The 27,460-nt window shown below is 38.0% G+C and overlaps 1 protein-coding gene across 1 annotated transcript; it reads left to right on the top strand.

The window, feature by feature from the left end:
- The first annotated feature begins 932 nt into the window (after window positions 1-932).
- Window positions 933-24,725, top strand: LOC101352386 (NXPE family member 4-like). Its single transcript, XM_004382524.1, has 5 exons — window positions 933-1,028; window positions 16,115-16,845; window positions 17,348-17,409; window positions 18,924-19,130; window positions 24,190-24,725. The coding sequence occupies exons 1-5, from the start codon at window positions 933-935 to the stop codon at window positions 24,723-24,725; spliced, it is 1,632 nt and encodes a 543-aa protein (XP_004382581.1).
- Window positions 24,726-27,460: the final 2,735 nt, after the last annotated feature.

Genomic DNA, 27,460 nt, shown 5'->3' on the forward strand with positions numbered 1-27,460 from the left:
TGGTAACTTCAGAACAAAATCTCAATACTCAGTCTACCATAGTTCCTATGTATGAGATTGAAAAAAGTCTTTATTTAAAGGTATGAAAAATTGCAAAATCGGGTAGGTGGGGGAAAGGGATAATATTTGTTCTTGGGTGCAGAGACTTCTGATGCTTATCATAAACTGGGGATTCAGGATAGTAAGTGCTTCTAGGGGAAGAGTAAATACTGAGGAAGAGAAAATTTTAGAAGGACAGCATTCAGTCTGATTCTTAAAAAGATCACTTGAAATTCTAGGACAAAAATTACGTTGTAACCAGAGAAAAACCATGATAATGTCTGAAATTTTTTAGAAGAAAGAAATATGAGTTTTTAAATAATTCTTTTCACACTTGAGAGGTGTTAGAAAATCTAGTAAGCCAAGAAAAGGGAACAAAGGTAGAGAGAACTGGAGAGAATAACATTGTATGTGTATATATCCACCTCAGCGGACCTATAACAAGGAAGCTGGAAAACCAAGTGACGTTAAAAGGACACTGTGATAATGCGGTTTTCAGTTATCAATATTTGCTGAAATGTTTTATGTCTTCTTTACGGTTGGAGGGAGCAGAGTAGGGAAACAGCTAGGTGACACATAGGCTAGAGACTTGATCTAGACCTGAGCAACCCTGCATCCTTCAGGTATTTAACTGCTCTGTTCCTTAGAGCCCATGGTGGGCTGCATATCTCAGACTCCCTCTTCTGTAGATCACACAAGCTGATAGCCAAACAATGGTAGCTGGGGACACCAGGAGCAGCTGGGAGGGCCAAGATTCTATTCTGGGGCTCACTTTTTATCTGAGGATAAAAAGAATCAGGCGACATAAAATTTTCATGTTTCTGTGTTTGTTTTCTGTTTTTATTCTGTTGTATGTTCATTGTTTTTGTGTTGTCTCTTATAGCATACTAATCATGAAAACAAATATGACAAATCAGAAGACACTGTTGGTACTGTTGTTTATATTAGCCTCCTGGATCATTTTTACAGTTTTCAAAAACTGCACACAGGTAGGAGTTGCTTTCTTTCTGTGTTTTATAAAAGCCTGTTTTCACTTGATACCTTGCCTGTCCTTGTAAAGTCCAAAATACAAAACCTATAGACTGCAGTGGGGAGCTCCAGCAGCTTACAGACAGATACTAAAAGAATCAAAGTGCCTAATAATATTTTTTTTTAATGAGACAGAATAATATTGTGTGTGTGTGTATATATATATATATGTATATATACACATATTCTTCTTTGTCACTTATATATGTGTTATAATTATCTTCTCCCAACATTTTGCTTGTCTTTTCACTTTCTCTAGGGACTTCTGAAGAACAGAGTATTTTCATTTTTATATAGTAAAATTTATCTGTCTTTTTGATAGTTAAGGCCTTTTTTAGTCTTGTTTAAGAAATTCTTCCCTACTTCGATGTCAGATTATTTATCTAAATATTTTACTTAATGTTTCCAAGTTTGTTATTGATATTTAATTCCTTAATGCATATAAACTGATCTGTGTGTTTGTGTGTGTGTGTGATTTTCCTTGTAATTCCATATGGATAACTACTTTTTTTTACCTCTTTTTATTTTGTAGTTCCTTCTTTCCCAGGTTATTTGACATACCACTTTTGTTGTATATCAAAATTTCAAATAAGTGCAGATCGCTCTGGCCTCTTTGTTCTATTCCATTGATCAATTTGTCTTTCCTGTGCCAATACCACATGGCTGTAATTAATATAGCTTCATAATTAGTCCTGAAAACTGGTAGTGCAAATTACCCTTCAGAGGGTTCTTGGCCAGTCCTGGCCCTTTACTCTTCCTAATACATCTTAGAGTCAGTCTACTAAATTTGATAAAAGATCCTAATTAAATTATATGTGCATCACATTAGCCAGGTAGATCAACTTGGGAAAAAAACACCCTGATATGTTTATAATATTGTTTTTCTATTTCCCAGTATCTGATATCTCTCCATTTATTTAGATTTTGCTCAAGTTCTTTCAGTAAATTTTATAATTTGTTGCGTACATATCTTAAACATCTTTTGTTCAATTTATACTTAGTATCTAGGTACGTTATAATATTTTGTTGTTATTGTAAATGGTGTCCTTCTTTATGTTGCTGGTGTAGAGCAATGCAATTGCCTTTTGCATATTGAACAGCAAGATTTTACTTTCGAAGATGTCTAATAGATTCATATTTTACAGATACAATATCATCTAACATTACTCTAAGGTTCTGTTTTGCTCTTTCGATGGCTTTTGTTCCCGTGGATGTCCTTTCTTTACTGAACTTGATACCTCTCTTTCTTGAGTTGGCTTTCAAAAATTTTTTGCTAATTCTTAGTTGTGTGCACATCCTTATATTCAAGTGGTAGCAAGTCTGTAGATTCTGTTACCTGTTTACTCCAGCTTGTTTGTAACAGTACAAAAAAAAGCACCACAGGGCAATGCATGCTCCCTATACATCTCAGGTGTTGCCAGGCACACAGGACCTTGCTCCGCTTCTCCAATTTTAATGCTGGTATTTTTTACTCCCAACTAAGTACAGAAATCCCTGTTACAAACTGCCTGAGACAGAACCAGATGGGGAGATAGGGAGGCATCAACCTGCCTGGCTTGTCCTCCTGTGGGCTGTCCCATTACCCTCTTTTGCGCCAATATCCCTGGAGTGCCTTCTTTCACAGAACCCTCATCTAGATGTGTCTGGAGCCATGGTTTTTGTCCTTGATCTATTCTCATCTGTCTTTCATTTTTTTTAGGTGATTCTTCATATTTTCTGGCCCAATTAAATCTTCTCTTCCTAATTCCCAGAACAGGTAGAGATTTTTAAAGTCCCTTTCTGCCTTTTATAGGATTTTATGGTGGGAAATTTAGGCTGCAACATATGCTTAGTGCACATGAATTTTCCAGTTTTATTTCTATTAAAAATTCTGCGCACAGAAAATTATTCAGCTCTTCTAAAAAAATCACTTATGTTTTTTATTTGCAGTTGTAGCAATTTAAAAAATCTGGTAATGCAGTGTAATGGTTAAAAGATATTACTATGAGGGATTCTGGGAAGATGGCATAAGCAGACCATCATTCTGATCCTCCCCCAAAAATACAACAAGGAAATGGTGCTCAGCTTTGAGGGACTCTGAATCTGGGAGTAGAAGAAAGCAGCAGGAAACTGCAGACAGACAAGAATCAACAAATCAATAATGAGTTGCATATAGTAGGAAAATCGCTTCTCCCACTGTCCCTGCCCCTCCCCTCAACCACACAAGCTGTTGACTGCTGTGAACTGGGGAAGTGGCCCCAGGAAATGAGCCTGCTTCCCCTAACCACCACAGCCCCTGCCTGTACAAAGAGACAGGACCCCAAGCTTCTGCTGTAAAATCAACAAGGCAGATCTCCCCAGGTGAACTGCAACAAGCCTGCTGTGAATTGCTACAGAAGGCCCACACAGTGGAATCTGCTCTCATAGTCAACGCTCTACCTGCTTCCCCATGAACCCCATTGCTCAGATCCCTGAAATCAACGGGACAGACCTCCCGGGGAGTCAGTTCTTGTCTGCCTGCTCCCCCTTTCTGTCAGTGTGAGGACAGCTGACTGAGCTGCTGTGTGCTAGGAAGCAGGCATCTTTAGTGAAGGATACACCCACAGCAAACATACTATAGGGAAGGTTCTGATAGCAACAAGGCAGACCTCCCTGGAGGTTCATTTGGAGCATGATAACCCCTAGCCTACTTGGGCACTGTCACTTTCAAGCTGGCTGTGAACTGCTACAGAAGGCCCTGCAGTGGATCCGGCTCCCATAGTCAGCACTCTACCTGCCTCCCTGCACTCCATAGCTCTGGCCTCCTGAAACAAACAGGACAAATGAAACTTCTTTGGGGGTTAATTAGGGTTAGTCTATCCCCATTTCCAGTTGGTGCTGAGGACTGCTGACTGAGGCTGCTCTGTGTTAGGAAGCAGGAGTCTTGGGTGGAGGCTATTTCACAGCCAACAATCTACCAGGGGGACTCCGATAGCAACAAGTTAGGCTTCCACAGGGATCTGGCCAGAGAATGAGACCCCCTCCCCCACCTGGTAATTGTTGATTGCCAGGCTGTTGCAAACTGCTACAGAAGGCTTCAGCAGGGAAGTCTGCTCCCACAGTCAGCACTCTACCTGCCTCCCTGTGCACCTGATAGCTCAGGACTCAGAAACCAATACGACAGACAATTTGGGTCTGTCTGTTCCCCCTTACAGCTGCTGCTAGGGACATTTGACTGAGGCTGCTCTGTGCTAGGAAGCAGGCATCTTGAATGAAGCATACACCCACAGCCAAGATACTATGGGGTAGGCTCTGAAAGTAACAAGGCAGACCTCCCTGGGGGTCCGTTTGGAGTGTGACTATCCCTCCATCACCCAGTAACTGTCAGCTGCTGGGCTGATACAAACTCCTACAGAAGAGTCCTTCAGGAGGTAGGTCACTCAAGTGGAGACTGCTCCCCCCAACAACCACAGGCCCCCTGGGGCTCCGAAATCAACAAGACAGATCTCAGAGGTCCTTCTGGGGAGTGCCAGCCCCTTCTCCTCCTGAAACATAGGAAAGTCTGCCTGTGCTTCCCATGAATGCCAGCTCACATATAAGAAGCCTCCACAGAGCAGGGAAGGACACCTTGGGCAAAACTGGAGGGCAACACCTAGCCCGAAGGGGACTCGCTGGGTGTGGGTTTCCAGGCTAAAAACACGTGCATAAACAGAGAAGGGAGTAATAACCAAAGAAAGAGGACTGTGCGCCCTGGTGGACAGATTGATGAGTACACAATATCTCCCCTGAGATAGTACAGGGTATCGGACAGATTGACCACAGCATGTTCTCTGGTGTGTTTGGGAGAGATTGAAAGTTGAAAAATGAAATCTGGAACTTCTGAATCCTAATTAAACCAAGGAGGAAGACGGCATTATCACAAAGAGGAAGAGGAAACAGTAAGCAAAGGCTGAAGTTTCTGCCAGCCTAAAAGGCTCTTGCAGAGAGTAGTGCAGACAAAAACACCAAATACTGGGGAAAACTGAGAAAGTTAACACTCTAGAAATTTCAATGCAAAAAATCACAAGACATACAAAGAACAGAGAAACAATGGCCTGTCCAAATGAACATGACAAAAAGAGTGAAAGTGCATCTAGGGATGACCAAATAATTTTTTAAAAAATGGAAGACTATAATACAACAGCATTAAATTAAGAACTAAGAGTAAACACAGGCAAAGAACTAAAAGAAATAAGGAAAACAATGCAAAAACAAAATGAGGATGTAACAAAAAAGACATTGTAACTGAAAAGGATAATAACTGAAATAAAAAAACAATAGGAGGACTTAGCAACAGATTTAATCAGGCAGAAGAAAGAATCAGTGAATAACAGGATAAGATAGTTAAAATTACAGACACTGAAAAGCAACAAGAACAGAGGCTGAAGAAGACTGAGCATGGCTTAATGCAATTATGGGCCAATAAGAGACCTAATATAAACATCATGGGTATTCCAGAAGGAGATGAGAGAGAGAAAGGGACAGAAAGAATACTTGAAGATATAATGATGGAAAATTTCCCCAACCTAACAAAAAACATGAATCCACAAACCCAAGAAGCTTGAAGAACCCCAAGCAGTATAATCCCAAAGAGATCTACACCAAAAAAGATCAGAGTTAGGCTCTCAAAGATTAAAGATAAAGACAGTATCCTGAAAGAAATGAGAGAGAAGCCAACAGTCACATACAAAGGATCCCCAATAAGATTAAGTGCCAGTTTTTTCCTTAGAAACACTGAAGGCCAGAAGGCAACGGAATTATATATTTATAGTGCTGAAAGAAAAAAATTGTCAACCACGTATGCTATACCCAGCAAAACTACTCTTCAAGAATGATGGTGAAATTAAAACATTCCCAGATAAAGAGAAGCTGAAAGAGTTCATATCCACCAGACCAGCCCTACAAAACATCCTGATGGGAGTTCTGTAGATAGAAGGGAAAAGACACTAGAAAGTAATTCAAAGCTATGCATAAAAAGAAAGGTCCCTAATAAAGGGAATGCATGGACAAGTATAAGGGCTAGTAATAAGGTATTAATGCATAATAATTCTAAACATTTTGTCCTTCATGTTTTTTAATAACAGATATATAAAAAGCAAGGATAAAATTATCTTACAGGGCATATGAAATATAAAGACATAATTAGTGATGACAACAACAACAAAAAGAGGGGTAATAATGGTATAAATATGGAATTTCTTGTATGCTACTGAAGTTAAGTTGGTACCAGCTTACCCGAGAATGTTATAAATACAAGCTGTTAAATGTGATATTCACAGTAACCACTAAGAAAATATACAAAAAGCATACACAGAAAGAAAGGAGAAGGAAACCAAAAAGGCTCACTACAATAAACCAACAAAACACAAAAGCAAGCAGTAATAAAGGGCAAAGACAAAAAAAGCTTAACACACACAAAAAACAAATAACAAAATGGCGATGGCGGAAGTAAGTCACTTCTTATCAGAAATTACAGTGAATGTAAATGGACTAAATGCTCCAATCAAATGGCAGAGAGTGGCAGAATGGATTAAAAAAAACATGATCCAACTATATGCTGTTTACAGGAGACACACCTTAAACCCAAGGACACAAATAGGTTGAAAAGTGAAAGGATGGGAAAAATATTCCATGCAAATAATAACCTAAAGAGGACTGGGGTGACAATCTTAATATCATAAAAAGTAGACTTTAAGACAAAATCTTTTAGAAGAGATAAAGATGGACATTATATAGTGATAAAAGGGTGAATTAATCAAGAAGATTTAACCATAAAATATATATATGTACCCAACATTGGGGCACCTAAATACATGAAGCAAACACTGATAGAATTGAAGGGAGAAATAGTACTACAATAATAGTTGGAGACTTCAATAAACCACTTTAAATATTGAACAGAACATCTAGAAAGAAGATCAACAAGGAAACAGAGGACCTTAATGACATTATAAACCAACTAGACTTACCATACGTATATAAAACACTCCACCCAAGAAAAACACAAATAAAAAAACACCAAATCCATTGCCATCAAGTCAATTCCAACTCATAATGACCCAAAAGCATAGAGTAGAACCTCCCCATAAAGTTTCCAAGGCTATAAATCTTTACGGCAGCAAACTGACACATCTTTCTGCCACAGAGCAGCTTGTGGGTTCAAACTGGCAACCATTTGGCTAGCATCTGAACACTTTAACAACTGTGCCACCAGGGCTTCTGAAACTACCAATGGGTCAAGGGAGAAATCACAAATTTCTTATAGTCAAATGAAAAGAAAAGCATAATATATCAAAACTTATGGGATGCAGTGAAGGTGGTACTCAGAGTGAAACTTATAGCAATAAATGTCTACGTGAAAAAAGAAGAAAGAGCTCAAACTAACTGTCTAACTTGGCAACCCCAGAGAGAGAAGACCAAACTAAGCCTAAACCTACCAGAAGAAAGGAAAAAACAAAGATCGGAGCAGAAATGAATAAAATTGAAAGCAGAAAAACAAGAGAGAGAATCAATACAACCAGAAGTTGGTTCTTTGAAAAGATAGATAAAATTTACAAACTTTAGCTAGATTGAAGGGAGAAAAGATGCAAATCATCAAAATAAGAAATGAAAGAGGAACGTTATAAGCTGAACTGACAGAAATAAAGAGTGAGGACAGAATATTATGAACAACTGTACAGCAACAAACTGGATAAACTAGATAAGAGACAGATTCTTAGAAGCACACAACCTACTACCCAAACTGACTCAAGAGTAAATGGAAAGTCTCAACAGATCCATACAAGTGAAGACATTGAATCAGATCCATACAAGTGAAGACATTGAATCAGTGATGAAAAACCTCCCAACAAAAAAAAAAGTCCTGGACAAAACGGCTTCATTGGGGAATTCTACCAAACACTTAGAGAAGAAATGACACCAATATTGTTTAAAATCTTCCAAAAGATAGAGAAGGAAAGAATATTCCCAAGTTCATTCTATAAAGCAAACATAACCCTGATACAAAAACCAGAAAAATACATCATAAGAAAACTACAGGCCAATATCTTTTATGAATATGGATGCAAAAATCTTCAATGATATACTATCAAACAGAATCCAAAAGCATGTTAAAAGAGGCATAAACCATGACCAAGTGAGATTTATTCCAAGAATTCAGAGATGGTTCACCATTAGAAAACCAATCAATGTAATACCCCACATCAATAGAACAAAGGCAAAGAACCAAATGATCATCTCTATGGATACAGAAAAACATTTGATAAAATCCAACACCCTTTCTTGAGGAAAACCCTAAAGAAGATTGGAATAAAAGGGAAATTCCTCAATGTGATTCAGGGCATATATGAAAAACCAACAGCCAACATTATACTTAATGGAGAAGGACTGAGAGCTTTCCCCTTGAAATCGGGAACAAGACAAGGGTGTCCACTCTCACCACTTCTATTCAACATTGTATTAGAAGTTCTAGCCAGATCAATAAGACAAGAAAAAGAAATAAAATATACCCAGAGTGGAAAAGAAGAAGTAAAATTATCTCCATCCGTGGATAATATGATCCTATATATAGAAAATCTCAGCGAGTCCACATGAAAACTTCTAGAGCTAACAGAAGGATTTAGCAAAGTTGCAGGGCACAAGAACAACAAACAAGAATCAGTTGGGTTTCTATACAAATAAGAAATCTGAAAGGGAAATTGGGAAACAATTCAATTTACAATAGCATCTACTAGAATAAAATACCTAGGAATAAATCTAACCAGGGACATGAAGGATTTATACAATGAAAACTGCTGAAAGATTAAAGAAGGCTTAAATAAATGGAAAGATGTTTCATGTTCATGGGATTGGAAGACTTAATATTATTAAGATGTCAACACCGTGCAAAGGAACCTATAGATTTAACACAATCCAGATCAAAATCCCAACAGACTTCTTTATGTAAACAGAAGAACCAATCCTCAACTTTATATGGAATGGTAAGAGGCCCTGAATAGCTAAAGCAATGATGAAAGTGTAGGTGGACTCACACTTTGTGATTTTAAAACATCCTGTACAGCCACAGTAATCAAAACAGCCTGGTAATGGTATAACAATAGGCACATAGACAAATGGAACAGAATTGAGAGTCCAGAAATGAACTCACACATCTATGGTCAACTGGTTTTTGACAAGGGTACTAAGTCCACTTGATAGGGAAAGAAGAGTCTCTTCAATAAATGGTGCAGGAAAACTGTATTTCCACATGCAGAGAAAATGAAACAGGATCCATGCCTCATACCATATACAAAAACAAACTCAAAATGGATTAAAAGGACCTAAATGTGCAATGTAAAACCATTAAGTTCTTAGAAGAAGCAGAGGCAATACTGACACATCTAGCTTTTAACAATGGATTATCTAATATAATAACAAAAGCACAAATACCAAAAGACAAAATAAATGGGACCTCATAAAAATTAAAAATTTTTGTTCATCAAAAAACTTTATCTAAAAAAAGTGAAAAGACAAGCTACCAACTGGGAGAATATATTTGGAAAACGTATATCTGACAAGAATGTAATTGCCAAAATATATGTGAAACTTCAACAACTTAAAAAGACAAATAAGCTTGCCATAAAATAGGCAAAGGACTTGAACAGATATTTCATCAAAGAGGACATTCAAAGGGACACCAAACACATGAAAAGATGCTCAGCATCATTAGCCATCAGAAAGATGCAAATCAAAACCCCAATGAGATACCATTTCACTCCCACTAGGATGGCTAAGATTTAAAAAAAAAAAAAAAACAGAAAATAAAAACTGTTGGTGAGGATATAGGAAATTGGAACCCTTTACCCATTGCTGGTGGGAATGCAAAATGGTGCAGCCATTGTAGAAAACCATATGGTGATTCCTCAATAAACTGAAACTACCATATGACCCAGCAATTTGATTCCTGCATACACCCAAAGACTTGAAAGCAGAGACTCAGAGACATGTACACCAATGTTCACTGCAGCACTATTCACATTAGCCATAAGGTGGAAACAACCTAAATGCCCATCAACAGATGAATGGATAAATAAAAGTACATACATACAATGGAATACTACTCAGCCAGTAGGAGAAATGAAGTCTTGATACATGCTACAATATGAATGGAGCTGGAAGACATTATGCTGAGTGAAATAAGTCAATCACAAAAGGATAAATATTGTATGACCTCACTTATATAAAAAGACAAGAAAAGGCAAATGCATAGACAACAAGGTTTATTAGTGGTTTCCAAGGGCAGGATCCATATTTATGCCTATTCCCAGGAAAGGTGATCCGACTGAATGTGGAAATTATCAAACAATATCATTAATATCACATGCAAGCAAAATTTTGCTAAAGATCATTCAAAAGCTGCTGCAGCAGTATATCGACAGGGAGCTGCCAGAAATTCAAGCCGGATTTAGAAGAGGACGTGGAACCAGGGATATCATTGCTTATGCCAGATGGATCCTGGCTGAAAGCAGAGAATACCATAAAGATGTTTACCTGTGTTTTATTGACTATGCAAAGGCATTCAACTGTGTGAATCATAACAAATTATGGATAACATTGTGGAGAATGGGAATTCCAGAGCACTTAATTGTGCTCCTGAAGAATCTGTACATGGATCAAGAGGCAGTCGTTCGAACATAACAAGGGGATACCGCATAGTTTAAAGTCAGGAGAAGTGTGCGTCAAGGCTGTATCCTTTCACCATACCTATTCAATCTGTATGCTGAGCAAATAATCCAAGAAGCTGGACTGTATGAAGAAGAACAGGCATCAGGATTGGAGGAAGACTGATTAACAGCCTGCATTATACAGATGACACACGCTTGCTTGCTGAAAGTGAAGAGGACTTGAAGCACTTACTGATGAAGATCAAAGACCACAGCCTTCAGTATGGATTACACCTCAACACCAAGAGAACAAAATCCTCACAACTGGACCAATAAGCAACATCATGATAAAAGGAGAAAAGATGGAAGTTGTCAAGGATTTCATTTTACTTGGGTCCAAAATCAACACCCATGGAAGCAGCAGTCAAGAAATCAAAAGATGCATTACACTGGGCAAATCTGCTGCAAAAGACCTCCTTAAAGCTTTGAAAACCAAAGATGTCACCTTGAGGACTGAGGTAAGCCTGACGGAAGCCATGGTGTTTTCAATTGCCTCACTTGCTGCGAAAGCTGGACAATTAATAAGGAAGACTGAGGAAGAATTGACAGCTTTGAATTGTGGTGTTGGTGAAGAATCTTGAATATACCATGGACTGCCAAAAGAATGAACAAATCTATCTTGGAAGAAGTACAACCAGAATGCTCCTTAGAAGCAAGGATGGCGAGACTTCGTTTTACATACTTTGGACATGTTATCAGGAGGGACCAGTCTTTGAAGAAGGACATCATGCTTCGTAAAGTATAAAGACCAAAACCAAACCCGTTGCGGTTGACTCTATTCCAACTCATAACAACCCTATAGGACAGAGTAGAACTGCCTCATGGGGTTTCCAAAGAGTAGCTGCTGGATTCGAACTACTGACCTTTTGGTTCGCAGCTGAGCTCTTAACCACTGCACCACCAGGGTAAAGTATAGGGCGAGCAAAAAAGAAGAAGATCCGCAACGAGATGGATTGATACAGTGGCTACAACAATGCGCTCAAACACAGTAACATTTGTGAGGATGGCATAGGACTGGACAGTGTTTCATTCTGTGGTACATAGGGTCGCTATGAGTCGGAGCTAACTAGACAACACCTAAAAACAACAATATATTTTGCTGTGTATATTCACAACAACAACAACAACAACAAAAAAATTAAGACGTTACCATGATAATGTTGTTCAGATTCTCTGGCTCCTTCCTGATTTTTGTATAATCTTCAATTACGATGGTGGGTTTTTACATTTCTCCCTTCAATTCTGTTAATTTTTGCTTCATGTGTAAGTACATGTATTTGTAGGCAAGTAAACATTTAAGTTACTATGTTTTCTGACCAATTAACCCTTTTATCATTAAGAAATGTCCATCTTTATTTCTGGTGATATTCTTTGTCTTGAAGTCTACTTTAATATTAATATTAGTTTTTTTATGCTTACATGTTATATCATTTTCCATACATTTACTCTCAATCTATCTGTATCTTTATGTTTTAACTGCATTCCTTGTAGACAGCAAATACTTGGGTCTTGCTTTTTCCCTTTGCCTTTAGTGGAGTATCTAGTCCACTCACATTTAATGTAATTATTAATATAAGTGGATTGAGGTCCACCACTCTGCTATTTGTTTTCTGTTTGTCCCCTCTGCTTTTCATTCCTCTCTTCCTCCTTTCTGTCTTCTTTTGGGTTAAATGAAAACTTTTTTAAAACATATATATACATACATATATGTTTTTCTAAAAGATATGTACATGTATGTAAGTTTGTATGTATATATATACACATACATATATACATATATATATATCTATCTCGTTTTTTTAAAGTGGTTTTTCTAGGGATTACAATACATATCCTTAACTTTTAGAGTTAATATTGTATCACTTCATGTCATTTGTAATAACTTTTCAACCACATGTTGTTGTTGTTAGGTGCCATCAAGTCAGTTCTGACTCATAGTGACCCTATGTACAACAGAATGAAACACTGTCCACTTCTGCACCATTCTCACAATCATTATGCTTGAGTTCATTGTTGCAGCCACTGTGTCAATCCATCTCACTGAGGGTCTTCCTCTTTTTCACTGACCCTCTACTTTACCAGGCATGATGTCTTTCTCCAGGGACTGGTCCCTCATGATAACACGTCCAAAGTACGTGAGATGAAGTCTTGCCGTCTCCTCGCTTCCAAGGAGCACTCTGGCTGTACTTCTTCCAAGACAGACTTGTTAGTTTTTCTGGCATTCCATGGTATATTCAATATGCTTTGCTAATACCATAATTCAAATGCATCAATTCTTCTTCAATCTTCCTTATTCATTGTCCAGCTTTCACAAGCATATGAGGTGATTAAAAACAACATAGCTTGGGTCACGCTCACCTTAGTCCTTAAAGTGACATCTTTGTGTTTAACACTTTAAAGAGGTCTTTGGCAGCAGATTTCCCCAATGCAATGCATCTTTTGATTTCTTGACTGCTGCTTCCATGGGTGTTGATTGTAGATCCAATTAAAATGAAATCCTTGATTCAACCAAACAGTTCCATTTATTCCCCACCTCATTCTTTAAGCAATATTTGTCATGATATTACAAAAAATATTATAATTTTTTCCTTAAATAATTATAAGCATTTTAAAGAAATTAAGAGAGGAAACAGATAATCTTTTATATGTATCCATACATTTACCATTTCTGGTGCTTTTCATTCCTTCCTGAAGATCTGTGTTTCTGTCTAATTTCCCTTCAGTCTGAAGAAATTTTATTATCATTTCTTCTAATACAAGTCCAGTGCTGGCCTCTTCTTTCAAATATTGACTTCCTCTGGTTTCTTCTCTCTTTTAGTCATTCTCCAATACTTCTAGAGGTTGTTTTTTCATATTTTTGTCCAGAATTTATCATTGCTGTCTGCGTAAGAGTTGGTCCAATAAAAGCTTATGTTCCAAGACATTGTTATGATTAATATTATTACTGTTGTATTATTTGCCATATCAAAATATTTCAATAAAAAGTTTTTATTTATCAAATAATAGAGATAATAAGAAACACTTCACATGTGCCAGGTACCATTCTAAGTTGTTTTCAGATGTTAGCTTATTAATCCTTGCAATAGCCACGTGACGACTTTATTTTTAGGGTATTCCTCATAATTTCTGGCCCAATTAAGTCTTCTCTTCCTACTTCCCAGTAAATAGGTGATGCGTTTATATTTAAGGCCTAAATTTTTATATGATGAAATCGATTCACAGAGAAGTTAAGAAACTTGACCAAGGTAACACTGCTGGTTAGCGGCAGAGCCAGATTTCAAGCCCAGGAAAACATCTCTAAAATTAAGCTACCTAATGTTCTGAGTATGCAGTAAGATTGGAATTCTGAAGTATTGATGGTTTGGGTGCAAACCGTTTCTAGAAAACAATTTCACAGCATATGTCCAGACACTTAACAATGTTCACCACATTTTACCAATAATTCTATTTCTGAGATTCTCTGTAAATAACCTAAATTGCAAGAAAGATGTCTACCAAAAGATGTTTTTTTTTTTTTTTTAATAGAAGTACCTGTAATAGAAAAAAGCTGAAAGCAATAAATGTCCAAAAACATTGGGAAAGGTAAAATACTAAGCTATAGCCATGTTGTTGTTGTTAGGTGCCGTAAGTCGGTTCCAACTCATAGCAACCCTATGTACAACAGAATGAAACACTATCTGGTCCTGTGCCATCCTCACAATTGTTATGCTTCAGCCCATTGTTGCAGCCACTGTATCAATCCATCTTGCTGAGGGTCTTCCGCTTCTTCTCTGCCCCTCTCCTTTACCAAGCATGATGTCCTTCTCCAGGGACTGAACCCGCCCGATAACATGGCCAAAGTATGTGAGACAAAGTCTTGCCATCCTTCCTTCTAAGGAGTAGTCTGGTTGTACTTTTCCCAAAACAGATTTGTTTGTTTTTCTGGCAGTCCATGAATATTCAATATTATTTGCCAACACCATAATTCAAAGGCATCAATTCTTCCTCGGTCTTCCTTATTCATCACTCAGCTTTCACATGCATATGACGGGATTGAAAACACCATGGTCTGAGTCAGGCATACCTTAGTCCTCAAGGTGATATCTTTGCTTTTTAACACATTAAAGAGGTCTTTTGCAGCAGATTTGCCCAATGCAATGCATCTTTTGATTTCTTGACTGCTGCTTCCATGGGTGTTGATTGTGGATCCAAGTAAAATGAAATCCTAGACAACTTCGATCTTTTCTCTGTTTATCATGATGTTGCTTATTGGTCCAGTTGTGAGGATTTTTGTTTTCTTTATGTTGAGGTGTAATCCATACTGAAGGCTGTGGTCTTTGATCCTCATCAGTAAGTGCTTCAAGTCCTCTTCACTTTCAGAAACACGGTTTTGTTATGTGCATAATGCAGGTTGTTAATGAGTCTTCCTCCAATCCTGATGCCCCATTCTTCTTCACACAGTCCAGCTTCTCGGATTATTTGCTCAGCATACAGACTGAATAAGTATGGTGAAAGGAAACTACCCTGATGCAAGCAGCTGTCAGCTATAGCCACAGGCTGGAATATTATGTGAGCCTTCAAGATAAGGGGGAACATTTTTAATGACAACATTTTTTTTAAATCAAAATTCAATGGTAAATATTCAGTTTGTTCACAATCATGTAAAATGTCATACAAAGAGTGAGGGAAATTCACCAAAATGATTAGTATGATCATAGGTGATTTTTCTTCCTTTACAGTTTCTGTACTGTTTAATTTTTTAATAATAAATCAGTTTTATTTTATGATTAGAAAATAAATATTTTTATAAGCATACTTTTATATGTCTTCTATAGGAGCAAAATTAATGTGAAAAATACTAAATACTAATAAATCTCATAGAATATGTAAATAAAAGATGAAATAAGAAAATGGATAATCCATATTTTACAAAGAAGCCCCATGTATTTTAAACAGTTTCTTAAGGATTTATTTAAATTATAGAGTTTTACTTTTCAGATTAAAAAAAAAGAACAATAAACATTTGTTCTCTGCTAACCAGTGAAAAAAAATTTTCTCATTTGATCTTCACAAATGCCCTATAAGGTAGATTTTATCATCACTACCTTAAGGAAAATAATTTTAGGATTTGAAGGGATTAAATGGCTCATCTAAAATAAATTAACCAGTAAGAAGTGGATTTCTACCATAAGATTTTTTAAGGAAAATCATTTTTCATGTGAGATAATATATGATTATAAAATTTCAACATTTTATTTTTCTATCCCTCCATTAGTCAATAAAAGATAGAAGATGGCTAACCCACCAAAAATTAATATATTAAATAGGGACAGTTTCTATGCTCTCTATCATACTCCCTATCATTGTAGTTTTGGACTGCACTCATGTTGCCCGTTTCCCTCCATTACTGGAATTTCAAGAAGTCCTCATGCCCTGAAGCCCCATTGTGTCCAGTGGTTTCACCAGTAAAGACTGACCTGAGGATAAAGGAAATCATGAAGAAATTAGATCAGCTGATCCCACCCAGACCTTTCCCCCACATGAACACCACCACCAGCGCAGCACACAGCAGAGTCACTGTGCTCAATCCTCGAGACACCTACTGCACAGGGGAGCAGCTAGACCTCTTGTTGGAGGTGAGGGACCACATGGGACGCAGAAAGGAGTATGGTGGGGATTTCCTGAGGGCCAGGATGTCTTCCCCAGCCCTGAAGGCAGGCGCTTCAGGAGAGGTGACCGACTACAACAACGGCACCTACCTTGTCCGCTTCACTCTGTTCTGGGAAGGCCAGATGTCTCTGTCCCTGCTGCTCATCCACCCCAGTGAAGGAGTGTCCGCTCTCTGGCGGGCAAGGAACCAAGGCTACGACAGGGTGATCTTCACTGGCCAATTTTCCACAGGCACCTACCATGTCAATACCAATTGTGCCCTGGTTTTAAACTCAAGTGCTAAACTGTGCCAGTACCTAGATGCTCAAGACCAAGAAACCTTCTACTGCGTGAAACCTCAACAAATGCCCTGTGCTGCACTCACCCACATGCACTCCAAGAACAAGGAAGTTTCTTATCTCAGCAAACAAGAAAGGAGCCTCTTTCAAAGGTAAATCACTATTTCTGGAGATTACTTGGGCAAATACGATGTGACTATATGTTAATCCAAATGAAGTTCTTATCAGTATATCAATGTTGGAACTCTTTATGAAAAGGCATTTGAGAAGGAATCTGTGAATTGATTTGGGGACAGTGCCTACTCTCCACAGTCCCCAAAATTTTTTGGATATTTAACCCTTATCACTGAAACAAAAAACTCTTACGTTGAAACACATAAACAAAAATTAAAAGAGGGTGAGAAATAGATGAGTGTGTATGTATGCTCTAATATATTCTTTCTGCATTGCAATAAATCACCTTGTACACCTACTGGATGTCTGCATCCCATGTACTAATAAGCAAAGAAATGAAATTTTACTAAATGGCCTGAATCTCTGGGCATAATGTTTAACTTACCACCAAGAAATAATTAAAGCTAGATAATCTAGCTTCTCTTATTTCCTGGTATTTTGGGCTACCTGCAGATTAGTTTCTGTATTTGTCTCTTTAAGATCAAATGTGGGTGTAGAGATTATGGAAAGCTTCAAAGCCATTCATGTCTCCAAATGCAACAGTAAGTTTTCCCTATGCTTGGTAGGTGGTACTTAGTCCTGTTGTTGTTGTTAGCTGCTATTGAGTTGGCTCCCAACTCATGGCAACCTCGTGTACTACGAGATCAGACCACTGCCCTCTGTGGCTAGTGCTAGACCCCCTGAAAAGGTTTCCTCTTTCTGCTGAATTTGTTCACTACTAGCAGCCCTATGGCCACACTGCCAATCTGGCTTCTCTAAGGTAGGCCAAGATATCAGTTACCTAAGTGAGTGAATAATTGTAACCTCTAGGATATCATAAACCTGTTTTACTAGCATAACTCTCATCATCAATCTACTTATCGGGAAACAGATTACCTGCCTTTCTAACCCAATAACCTTTAAACGTCAAACCTCTTTCCCACTTCTACACATAGTTCTCTACCTCCCCACACCACCGCCACTTCTCACATCACCATCTGCACCATCACTACCATCACCATCCCTTACAGCATGTCTCCTCATCACTACATCACTACATCCCACATCACTACTGGCCCAAGAATCACCATCTAGAGGTTTCCAACCTCTTCTTCGTCTTTGCTGTCTTTCAAGAAATTTTAACATATAAGATAGTACTTTCATAATTATACTTACTAATTTCTCTTCAGTTTCTACCGACCCCTCACAGACTAGGACTGACTTAAGGCAAGAGCTTTTGTATCGCTTGAAGTTCAGCATTAACTGCTTGCTAATCACCAATAAATTTATTCACACTGAAGTCTAAATATGTGCCTAGAGATAGAAATTGCATGTTTTTCACTCAGGATACATGGGTACACTTGTACTACTTGTCAAAATATTAAACAACTTCCCTTTGGTTTTTGGGTTTCTCTTTGGTGGGTGAATAATCACTGCCCCAAGTCAACCAAGGGTTCCTCACCATCATAGCACCTCATCCTCTCAGATTCCCAGACTCTTCATAAACCAGTGACTAACGGGTTAATACCTGGCACATCTTGGACCAGGACCCTACTTCAGCCGACAGCCATACCCATTACAGATTGATCAGTTCCCAAGCCAAAACCAGTTGTTAATTTTTTTTTGCATTACCCTGCCTTTAACTCAAAAGATTTACAGTTTGATGGTGGCATTGAAGACACTGTGACAGAGTGTGACAAGCTTGGGGGTGAAGTGGGCTAAAATGATAGTGTAATTGAGCATTCATTACTAAGCAAGAATTTATGGTTTTACTTCCATAGAAAAACAACCAAATATTTAAAATTTTACCCAGAAGGCTCTATTTTCCTTTTCTGGGAGACAACATCTGCTCTCACAATGAACATTAATGGGGATCATTTAGAAAATTCACTTCAGGGAAAAATTTTACTGAAAAAATATCTATCCTATTAACAGGATGCTTCAACAAGACTTTTCCGCCACTAAAGCCACAATTACCCCTACTAAAAGGGTATCTAGAAAAGATAGTAGGCTCTTAGTAAACACATATTGGTAATTTGATGTTTTAGAAGATGTTGTCTTGTTGATTCTTTGGCAGTACAAGCAGTTCCAAGGAAAAAGAAATGCAAACCTGGGATGACATCCACAGTCCCCAGCGGGCATGTCTGGAAAGACACCTGGAATCCTGTCTCCTGTAGTTTGACTCCCACCGAAATGAAAGAATGCCTGAGAGGAAAACTCATATATCTCATAGGTGATTCCGCAATCCACCAGTGGATGGAATACTTCAAAGAGAATATCAACAGTATGTCTCAGTCTAAGTTATTATTGACATCCCTTTTGGAAACTTCTTTTTCATTTCAAGAAGAGAAAGGAATATGGAAAACATCTCTTCTTTTTCATATTCCTTAATCACAACACACTAAAACTTTTCACAAGACATCATTATCTTTCCTTTAAAAGAATACATTTATCTGACTGGGAGGGATCCAGTGTAGGCAAAGGTTTATTACATTCCTGTCTCCAAAGAATACATTGATAGAGCTAAAGATAACTGAAGATATTATATTGTCCACCTTCCACAATGTGACGTGATGATTAAGCATGTGGATACTAGATTGAGACAGCCTGTTCTCTCCACATGCTGAGTGGGCTTTCTGTCCCTCAGTTTCCTCATCTGTAAAATAGAGACAAAATTAGTTCCCACCTGGTAAGGTTGTCATGAAGATTAAATGACGTAATATATGCAAAGCATTTAGAATACTGTTTGTTACAGGTAAGTTCTGTATGGGTGTAAGCTATTGTCATTACTATTCAATGAGAGGACAGATACCAGGAACAAGGTGATGACATTGCATTAGCTAGGCACAATGGTTAAAAACACAGGCTTTGGAGTCAGACAGACCTAGGCTGTGCCACTTAGAATCTATGACCTTGGGCATGTTACTTGTTTTCTCTGTCTCATTTTCCTCATCAGTCAACTAGGAATAATAACAGTATCTGGTGGCTGTTAGGAAGATTAAATGAGGTACTGACTATAAAATATTTAACACAATGCAAGACACACAGGCACACAGAAAGTGCCCAATAAACAATATTAAAAAACAACAACAACAGTTGCCATAGAGTCAAGTCAATCCAACTCATGGTGACCCCATATGTGTCAGAGTAGAACTGTGCTCCTTAGGGTTTTCAGTAGCTGATTTTTCAGAAGTAGATTGCCAGGACTTTCTTCTGAGGTACTTCTGGGTGGACTCGAACCTTTAAGTTAGCAGCTGAGTACATTAAGTCTTTGAACCACTCAGAAACTCCCCAATAAACCATAGCTACTGTAATTATGATTATTAGTTAATTTCAGAGTTGAGGCTAGAATCCAGTTGCTCTTTTCACTAAACCAAGAGCTCACCAATAATAAATCAGAAGCCACTAGTAGATCCTAGCAATCTGACCTGGAAACCCATCACTGCCTGCCCCTCCACTGTCCTCTCATCATGGAGGACAATGCAGCAGGTATGGTAGCACCCTCGTCTTCCTAACATGAAGTCACTCCTGTGACCTCAACCTAGATGAAACTATTCCTCCTTATTAAAAAAAAAAAAAAAACCAAAACCACTGCCATCGAGTCAATTCCAACTAATAGCGATCCAACAGAACAGAGTAGAACTGCCCCATACTCTTTCCAAGGAGCAGCTGGTAGATTCGAACTGCTGACCTTTAAGTTAGCAGGCATAGCTCTTAGCCACTGCGCCACCAAGGCTCCTATTTATTCTTTCTTATATAAAGTAAAATTAGTAGCATTTGGCTCCAAGTTCTAAGGGAGAATTCCCAACAGAAGGGGAGAGTTTTAAATTGTGACCTCTGATAAATGGCCAAACTCCTCAGAACCTCAGTTTCTTCATCTGTAAAATAAGGCGATAACCTTTAGCATCATGTAATGGTGGATCTCTATAAAGTCCTGAATTACTGAGTTACCTACCCTCTTCAGCTAATCTTTTCAGTTGTGGTAGGAAAATATCTGCTGCATATTTTGTTAAAAGTTAAATTCTGTGGCCAGAGTGTACTTTGGGAAAGAAAACTGAAGTATATTGGAAGCAGAATTAAGAAAACAGTTTAGCCATTTCCCCCAACCCTGCCACCACAGCACCTACATTTCCAAACCTCACTGGGTTAAGACTTCAAATGTAGCCATTTAAATCTAAGACGGTACCTGTTGCAAAGCATTAATACTTCTCTTCCAACCATTTTCCTCAGAAGTTCTAGCTACAAAGAATCTGCCCTTGATATTCTGTTTAGGGAGTAATTAGTCCAGTGAAAAATGGAAAGACTTCATTTTATATGACTCATATTATACTATCTTCAGAAGTATTGAAATCAGGTAGACTATTTTCACAAGAATTGAGAAGAACTTCAAGTCTAAGTGCTGATCCTGTTACTTAATAGCTGAACGACTTATTCGTTAGAAATATACACTTGGACCTCGCTGGATAAAATACACAGAAATCAAAATGAGTACATCTGTGGAAAGAGACAATGGAGAAGTTCAACATCATTAGTCAGAACAAGGCCAGGGGCTGACTATGGAACAGACCATCAATTGCTCATATGCAAGTTCAAGTTGAAACTGAAGAGAATTAAAACAAGTCTACGAGAGCCAACGTATGACCTTGAGTGTATCCCACCTGAATTTAGAGACCATCTCAAGAATAAATTTGATGCACTGAACACTAATAACCAAAGCCCAGATGAGTTGTGGGATGACATTAAGGACATCATACATGAAGAAAGCAAAAGGTCATCAAAAGGACAGGAAATAAAGAAAAGACCAAAATTGCTGTCAGAAGAGAATCTGAAACTTGCTCTTGAATGTAGAGTAAAGTGAAAGGAAGAAATGATGAAGTAAAAGAGCTGAACAGAAGATTTTAAAGGGTGGCTTGAGATGACAAAGTAAAGTATTATAGTGAAATGTGCAAAGACCTGGTGATAGAAAAGCAAAACGGAAAAACACACTCAGCATTTCTCAAGCTGAAAGAACTGAAGAAAAAATCCAAGCCTGCAGTTACAATATTGAAGGTTTCTATGGGTAAAATATTGAACAATGCAGGAATCATCAAAAAACATGGAAGGAATACACAGATAATTGTACCAGAAAGAATTGGGCAACATTCAACCATTTCAGAAGGTAGCATATGATCAAGAACCAATAGTGTTGAAGGAAGAAGTCCAAACTACACCAAAGGCACTGGCAAAAACTAAGGCTCCAGAAATTGATGGAACACCAATTGCGATGTTTCAACAAATGAATGCAAAGCTAGAAGCACTCACTCATCTATGCCAAGAAATTTAGAAGACAACTATCGGGCCAACCGACTAGAAGAGATCCATATATGTGCCCATTCGAAAGAACGGTGATCCAGCAGCATGCAGAAATTATCAGACAATATCATTAACATCACATGCAAGTAAGATTTGCTGAAGATAATTCAAAAACGATTGTAGCAGTACATTAACAGGGAACTGCTAGAAATTCAAGCCAGATTTAGAAGAGAACATGGAATAAGGGATATCATTGTGGACGTCAGATGGATCTTGGCTAAAAGCAGAGAATGCCAGAAAGACGTTTACCTGTGTTTTATTGACTATGCAAAGGCATTCGACTGTGTAGATCATAACAAATTATTGCTAACATTGCAAGGAATGGGAATTCCAGAACACTTAATTGTGCTCATGTAGAACATGTACATAGATCAAGGGGCAGTTGATCGAACAGAACAAGGGAATACTGCGTGGTTTAAAATTAGGAAAGGTGTGTGTTAGGGTTGTATCTTTTTGCCATACTTATTCAATCCATATGCTGAGCAAATAATCTGAGAAGCTGGACTATATGAAGAAGAATGGGGCATCAGGATTGGAGGAAGACTCATTAACAACCTGCAATATGCAAATGACACAAACTTGCTGGCTGAATACAAAGAGGACTTGAAACATTTACTGATGAAGATCAAAGACAACATATAGCTTTCAATAGGGATTACACTTCAACATAAAGAAAACAAAAATCCTCACAATTGGACCAGCAGGCAACATCATGATCAATGGAGAAAAGCCTGAAGTTGTCAAGGATTTTATTTTATGTGGATCCACAATCAATGCCCATGGAAGCAGCAGTTAAGAAATCAAAGGACACATTGCATTGGGCAAATCTGCTGCAAAAGACCTCTCTAAAGTGTTCAAAACCAAAGATATCACTCTGAGGACTAAGGTGCACCTGACCCAAGCCTTGGTATTTTCAATCACCTCATATGCATGCAAAAGCTGGACAATGAATAAGGAAGACCAAAAAGGAATTGACACTTTTGAATTATGGTTAGCAAACAATATTGAATATACCACAGACTACCAGAAGAATGAACAAATCTGTCCTGGAAGAAGTACAGCCAGAATGCTCCTTAGAAGCAAGGATGGCAAGACTTTGTCTCAGGTACTTCGGACATGTTATCGGGAGGGTTCAGTCCCTAGAGAAGGATATCATGCTTGGTAAAGTAGAAAGTCAGCGAAAAAGAGGAAGACCCTCAACAAGACGGATTGACACAGTGGCGGCAACAATGGGCTCAAACATAGCAATGATTGTGAGGACAGCATGGGACTGGGCAGTGTTTCATCCTGTCGTCCATAGGTCACTATGAGTTAGAATTGACTCGATGGCACCTAACAACAACAACAATCTTGGGCAGATCATTTTCCCTTTTGGTTTAGTTTTTCATAACACAGCAATAATACATATATAGAGAGAGAGAGCAAGAGCTTTGAGGTGAATGAATATATCATCCAAATAAATGCTTTGTAAACTGTAAAGTACTTTACAAATAAGTAATAATACTATTATTATTATTATAGGTAATGTACTCAGTACTTTTCTATGAATATGTAAAGGAAGTATAGAAGTATAGAATGCAATCTCACTCTTAAAAAAACTTACAGAGTACTGGGGAAGTAGGTAAGTTTCCAGTTTTGTTGTATCCAATAGTACCTTTATCTACCCTCAAATTAGTGTAGTCTACAGTTAACAAAATGTACAGAAATAATACCTACAAAACTGACCACATCATTCCCCAGTGAAGTTACTTCAATGTCTTACCATCACTAGTCCATTTGGTCCCACATGATTCTACAAATGGACAACATAGTCTCTTACATTCGTATAACATTTTTGATTGTTCAACTTTCAAAACTCTTCTCTCATTTAAACTATAATAAATCAGACATGATCAATTTGTTCATTTATAAACATCAAATCTTTTCTTCTATCTTTATGACTAGTCAATCCTTATTCTCTTTTGATTTTGGGATTGCATATTTGTCATCGGCACTGAAGTCAGTGGATCTACATGAATCTGGAAAACTTCAACATCAACTTGCTGTGGACTTGGATAGGAATATCAACATCCGGTGGCAAAGACACGGTTACGCCTTGATTGGATCATTGAACTATTCAGTCAAAAGGACTGAGTACTTTTCCCAGGTCATTGACAGAATTGAAGGAGGAAAAAATACTGTCATTGTTATTTCTCTGGGCCAGCATTTTAGACCCTTTCCCACTGATGTTTTCATCCGAAGGGCCCTCATTGTCCACAAAGCTGTTCAGCGTCTTCTTCTGAGAAGCCCAGACACTATGGTTATCATCAAGGCAGAAAACACCAGGGAGATGTACAGTGATCCAGGGAGATTCAGTGACTTTCATGGCTACATTCAGTATCTTGCCATGAAGGACATTTTCCAGGCTATTAATATGGGTGTCATTGATGCCTGGGATATGACCATTGCATATGGCACACTTGAGGTCCACCCACCTCAATCTGTGGTCAGAAATCAGATTAATATATTGTTAAACTATATTTGCTAAATAGCACACATCTCTGCAGTTCATTCACTTAATTAAAAACATTAATTGTCTGCTAGCATACCAGATGCTGTGTTTGGCTCTCACCTCCCAATCAGCATGCAGACATAGTCTGCACTGTGGCTGTTCCATGAGCCACCAATTCAATCAAGTCAGTTATTCCTAATCTGTGCTCCCACTTAAAAATGAAAATATTCAGTGGAATACCTGGCTAATTGCCTCCATGAACAACTGCCTGCTTTGCTATGAGACCAGAAGAACTGGATAGTACCTGGCTGCAATTACTGAACATAAAATACCGATCAAAAGGGGGAAAAATATAGAGAAGAATTTCAAATTCTCATGGCATCCACACTTTCTGGAACCAGTGAGGCTGGATTAACCCCCAAAATTATTGTCCTTAGATAATCTTTAAACTTTAAAACAAAGACATCCCATGAAGTCTTCTTTAAACCAAGCAATATTTTAGCTTAATTAGTAAAGAATGTCTGCCTTTTGAGCACTGTTCTCTTTTAAAGAGCTATCTATATGGTATCAAACTGACAAGAGCAACTCAAAAGGTAAGACAGGAAGCTTAGGAGGCATGAATTTGTGTTAATGCAGGAGGAACTGTTTGGAAAAGCAGGGTGAGAATGGTTGCACAACTTGAAGAGTATAATCAATGTCATTGAATTGTACATGTAGAAATTGTTGAGCTGGTGTATGTACTGCTGTGTATATTTTCAACAACCACAAAAATAATGAAAGAAATTATTTTTAATAAAATGAAAACATTCAGGAGAAGAACCAACTCTTCTTGACCAGTTCATGCCACACTTCACAAATATTAAGTCAAGCTTCCTGTGGTGACCAACTGAACTTAAAGTTCTTCCCTCAGAGCAATAAAGTAATTGTTAAATAAATCTTTGGAGAAAGCAGACTCATTTCCTTATTTTTACCACTAAAGATAAGCTCAAGATGACTTCCAACTGGGAAGAGGAAAAGTCTTATGGGGCAATTCTCCAGAAGTCCACAGTCCTGGAGGAGTTGCAAAGTTCCCAGCAAGGCCCCCTGGATCCTGAAAACCTGTGACTTTTCCTACATGAAAACCCACTGCCAGGAGCTAATCTGACTCTATGGCATTTATCCTTTAGGAATATAGGATAAAATTTTCAGAAAAACTTTTGAGAGAGATAAGGGATTAAAGATAGAAAATAATGATTCAGTCTCTTATCTTACCTCATCTTTATTGCCTCTTGTATTGAACATCTGTTGCTTTAGTCCTACTCAATGCTCCCACTTCTGGTAACAGAGCCCCTCTTTTCCTGGAGAACTGCATAATCCCCACTTTATAGCATACTAATGGAACTAACTGTCAATTATGTGACCTTGCCTCTCCTTGGCTCCTACTGCTCTAGCAAACCACTCTACCCTCTGCATAAGGGATTGGTCCTAGCAGAGTCAACTGAACTTGGGTTTTGTTGTATTTTTTTCCTTTGACTTAATATAATATAAATTCTGATATCTTCAATAGTGAAGACTATGGAAGGCTAAAGATCCTTGGGACTATCTTTGTTGTAGTATAAAGAGGATTAGCTTGAGAGTGAATCCAAGAAAAATGGACAGTAGAGCCTAGCGAGTCAGAGAGAAAGCTTGATTACATTATTTGAAACTCTAGATCCAGCCTTTGGGCCCTGATGGTGCAGTGGTTAAGTGTTTGGCTGCTAACCAAAAGGTCAGCAGTTCAAATCCACTAGCCACTCCTTGGAAACCATATGGGGCAGTTCTACTTTGTCCTACAGGGTCACTATGAGTCAGAATTGACTCGATGGCAACGGATTTGGTTTGGTTTTGGTTTTAGAGGCAGCCATACCCACAGTCATATGAAGCTTTATGGCTAGTCATACCAGTCATTAAGTTTTCTGTTTCCTCTAGCTCATATGAATTGGATACAACACTTGAAAGAGTCCTGGATGATGCATTTCAGTAAAGTCAATTTACCCCTGGAAAGGAATAATAAGAGTGAGAGATTACAGATACAGTTGTGAAAATCCTTGCAAACTATAGGAAATTAGCAGAATTAAACAGTCTTAGGATTTATGTTTGATACCAAAGAGAACTTTCTGGATACACTGATGGGAAAATTACTGTCATAAATTTTGTACATGTATTAATTTATTCAATCCTCATAACAACCCTATGAACTACACATCCGGAAACTGATGACACTAAAGCACAGAGAAGTTGAATAACTTGCCATTTGTCCCAGAGCTAGTAGGAAGGTGAGCCAGGATGTGAACCTATAAAGAAACTCATTGTTGTCGAGCTGATTACGACTCATAGCAACCCTATAGGACAGAGTAGAACTGCTCCATAGGGTTTCCAAGGAGCAGCTGGTGGATTCGAATTGCTGACATTTGGGTTAGCAGCTGAGCTCTTAACCACTGCGTCACCAGGGCTACAAACCTATAAATAGTGCTGATTATAAAAAGCACATATATCGAATGGTTGGAATAATATTCCAGATATATGGGAAGTGATAAGTTAGAGAGAAGAGAGAGTAATAGTAGTGTAGTGGTAGTCTTTTCATGTGGGAAGCAAATTTTTAGATGTTACTAAATTCTAGATGCTTTTTAAAAAAGGGTTAAGTTAAAGTTTACTGTTTTAAAAGAAAATTAAGAGTAAGCCATAAAGAAACATTTAATTTTATATCAGAAGAGAGAAAAAAATATAACAAAGGAAACACAATCAATCAAGAA

Source organism: Trichechus manatus, unplaced genomic scaffold, assembly GCF_000243295.1.
Source record: "Trichechus manatus latirostris isolate Lorelei unplaced genomic scaffold, TriManLat1.0 scaffold00094, whole genome shotgun sequence".
Taxonomy (NCBI): domain Eukaryota; kingdom Metazoa; phylum Chordata; class Mammalia; order Sirenia; family Trichechidae; genus Trichechus; species Trichechus manatus.

What these genes read in the sequence shown, in the direction of transcription:
- LOC101352386 (XM_004382524.1), top strand. Translation starts at nt 933, where the DNA reads ATGAAAACAAATATGACAAATCAGAAGACACTGTTGGTACTGTTGTTT. An exon ending in TTTTCAAAAACTGCACACAG is followed by an intron (nt 1,029 to 16,114) that starts GTAGGAGTTGCT and finishes CTATCATTGTAG; the next exon opens with TTTTGGACTGCACTCATGTT. An exon ending in TCATGTCTCCAAATGCAACA is followed by an intron (nt 17,410 to 18,923) that starts GTAAGTTTTCCC and finishes ATTCTTTGGCAG; the next exon opens with TACAAGCAGTTCCAAGGAAA.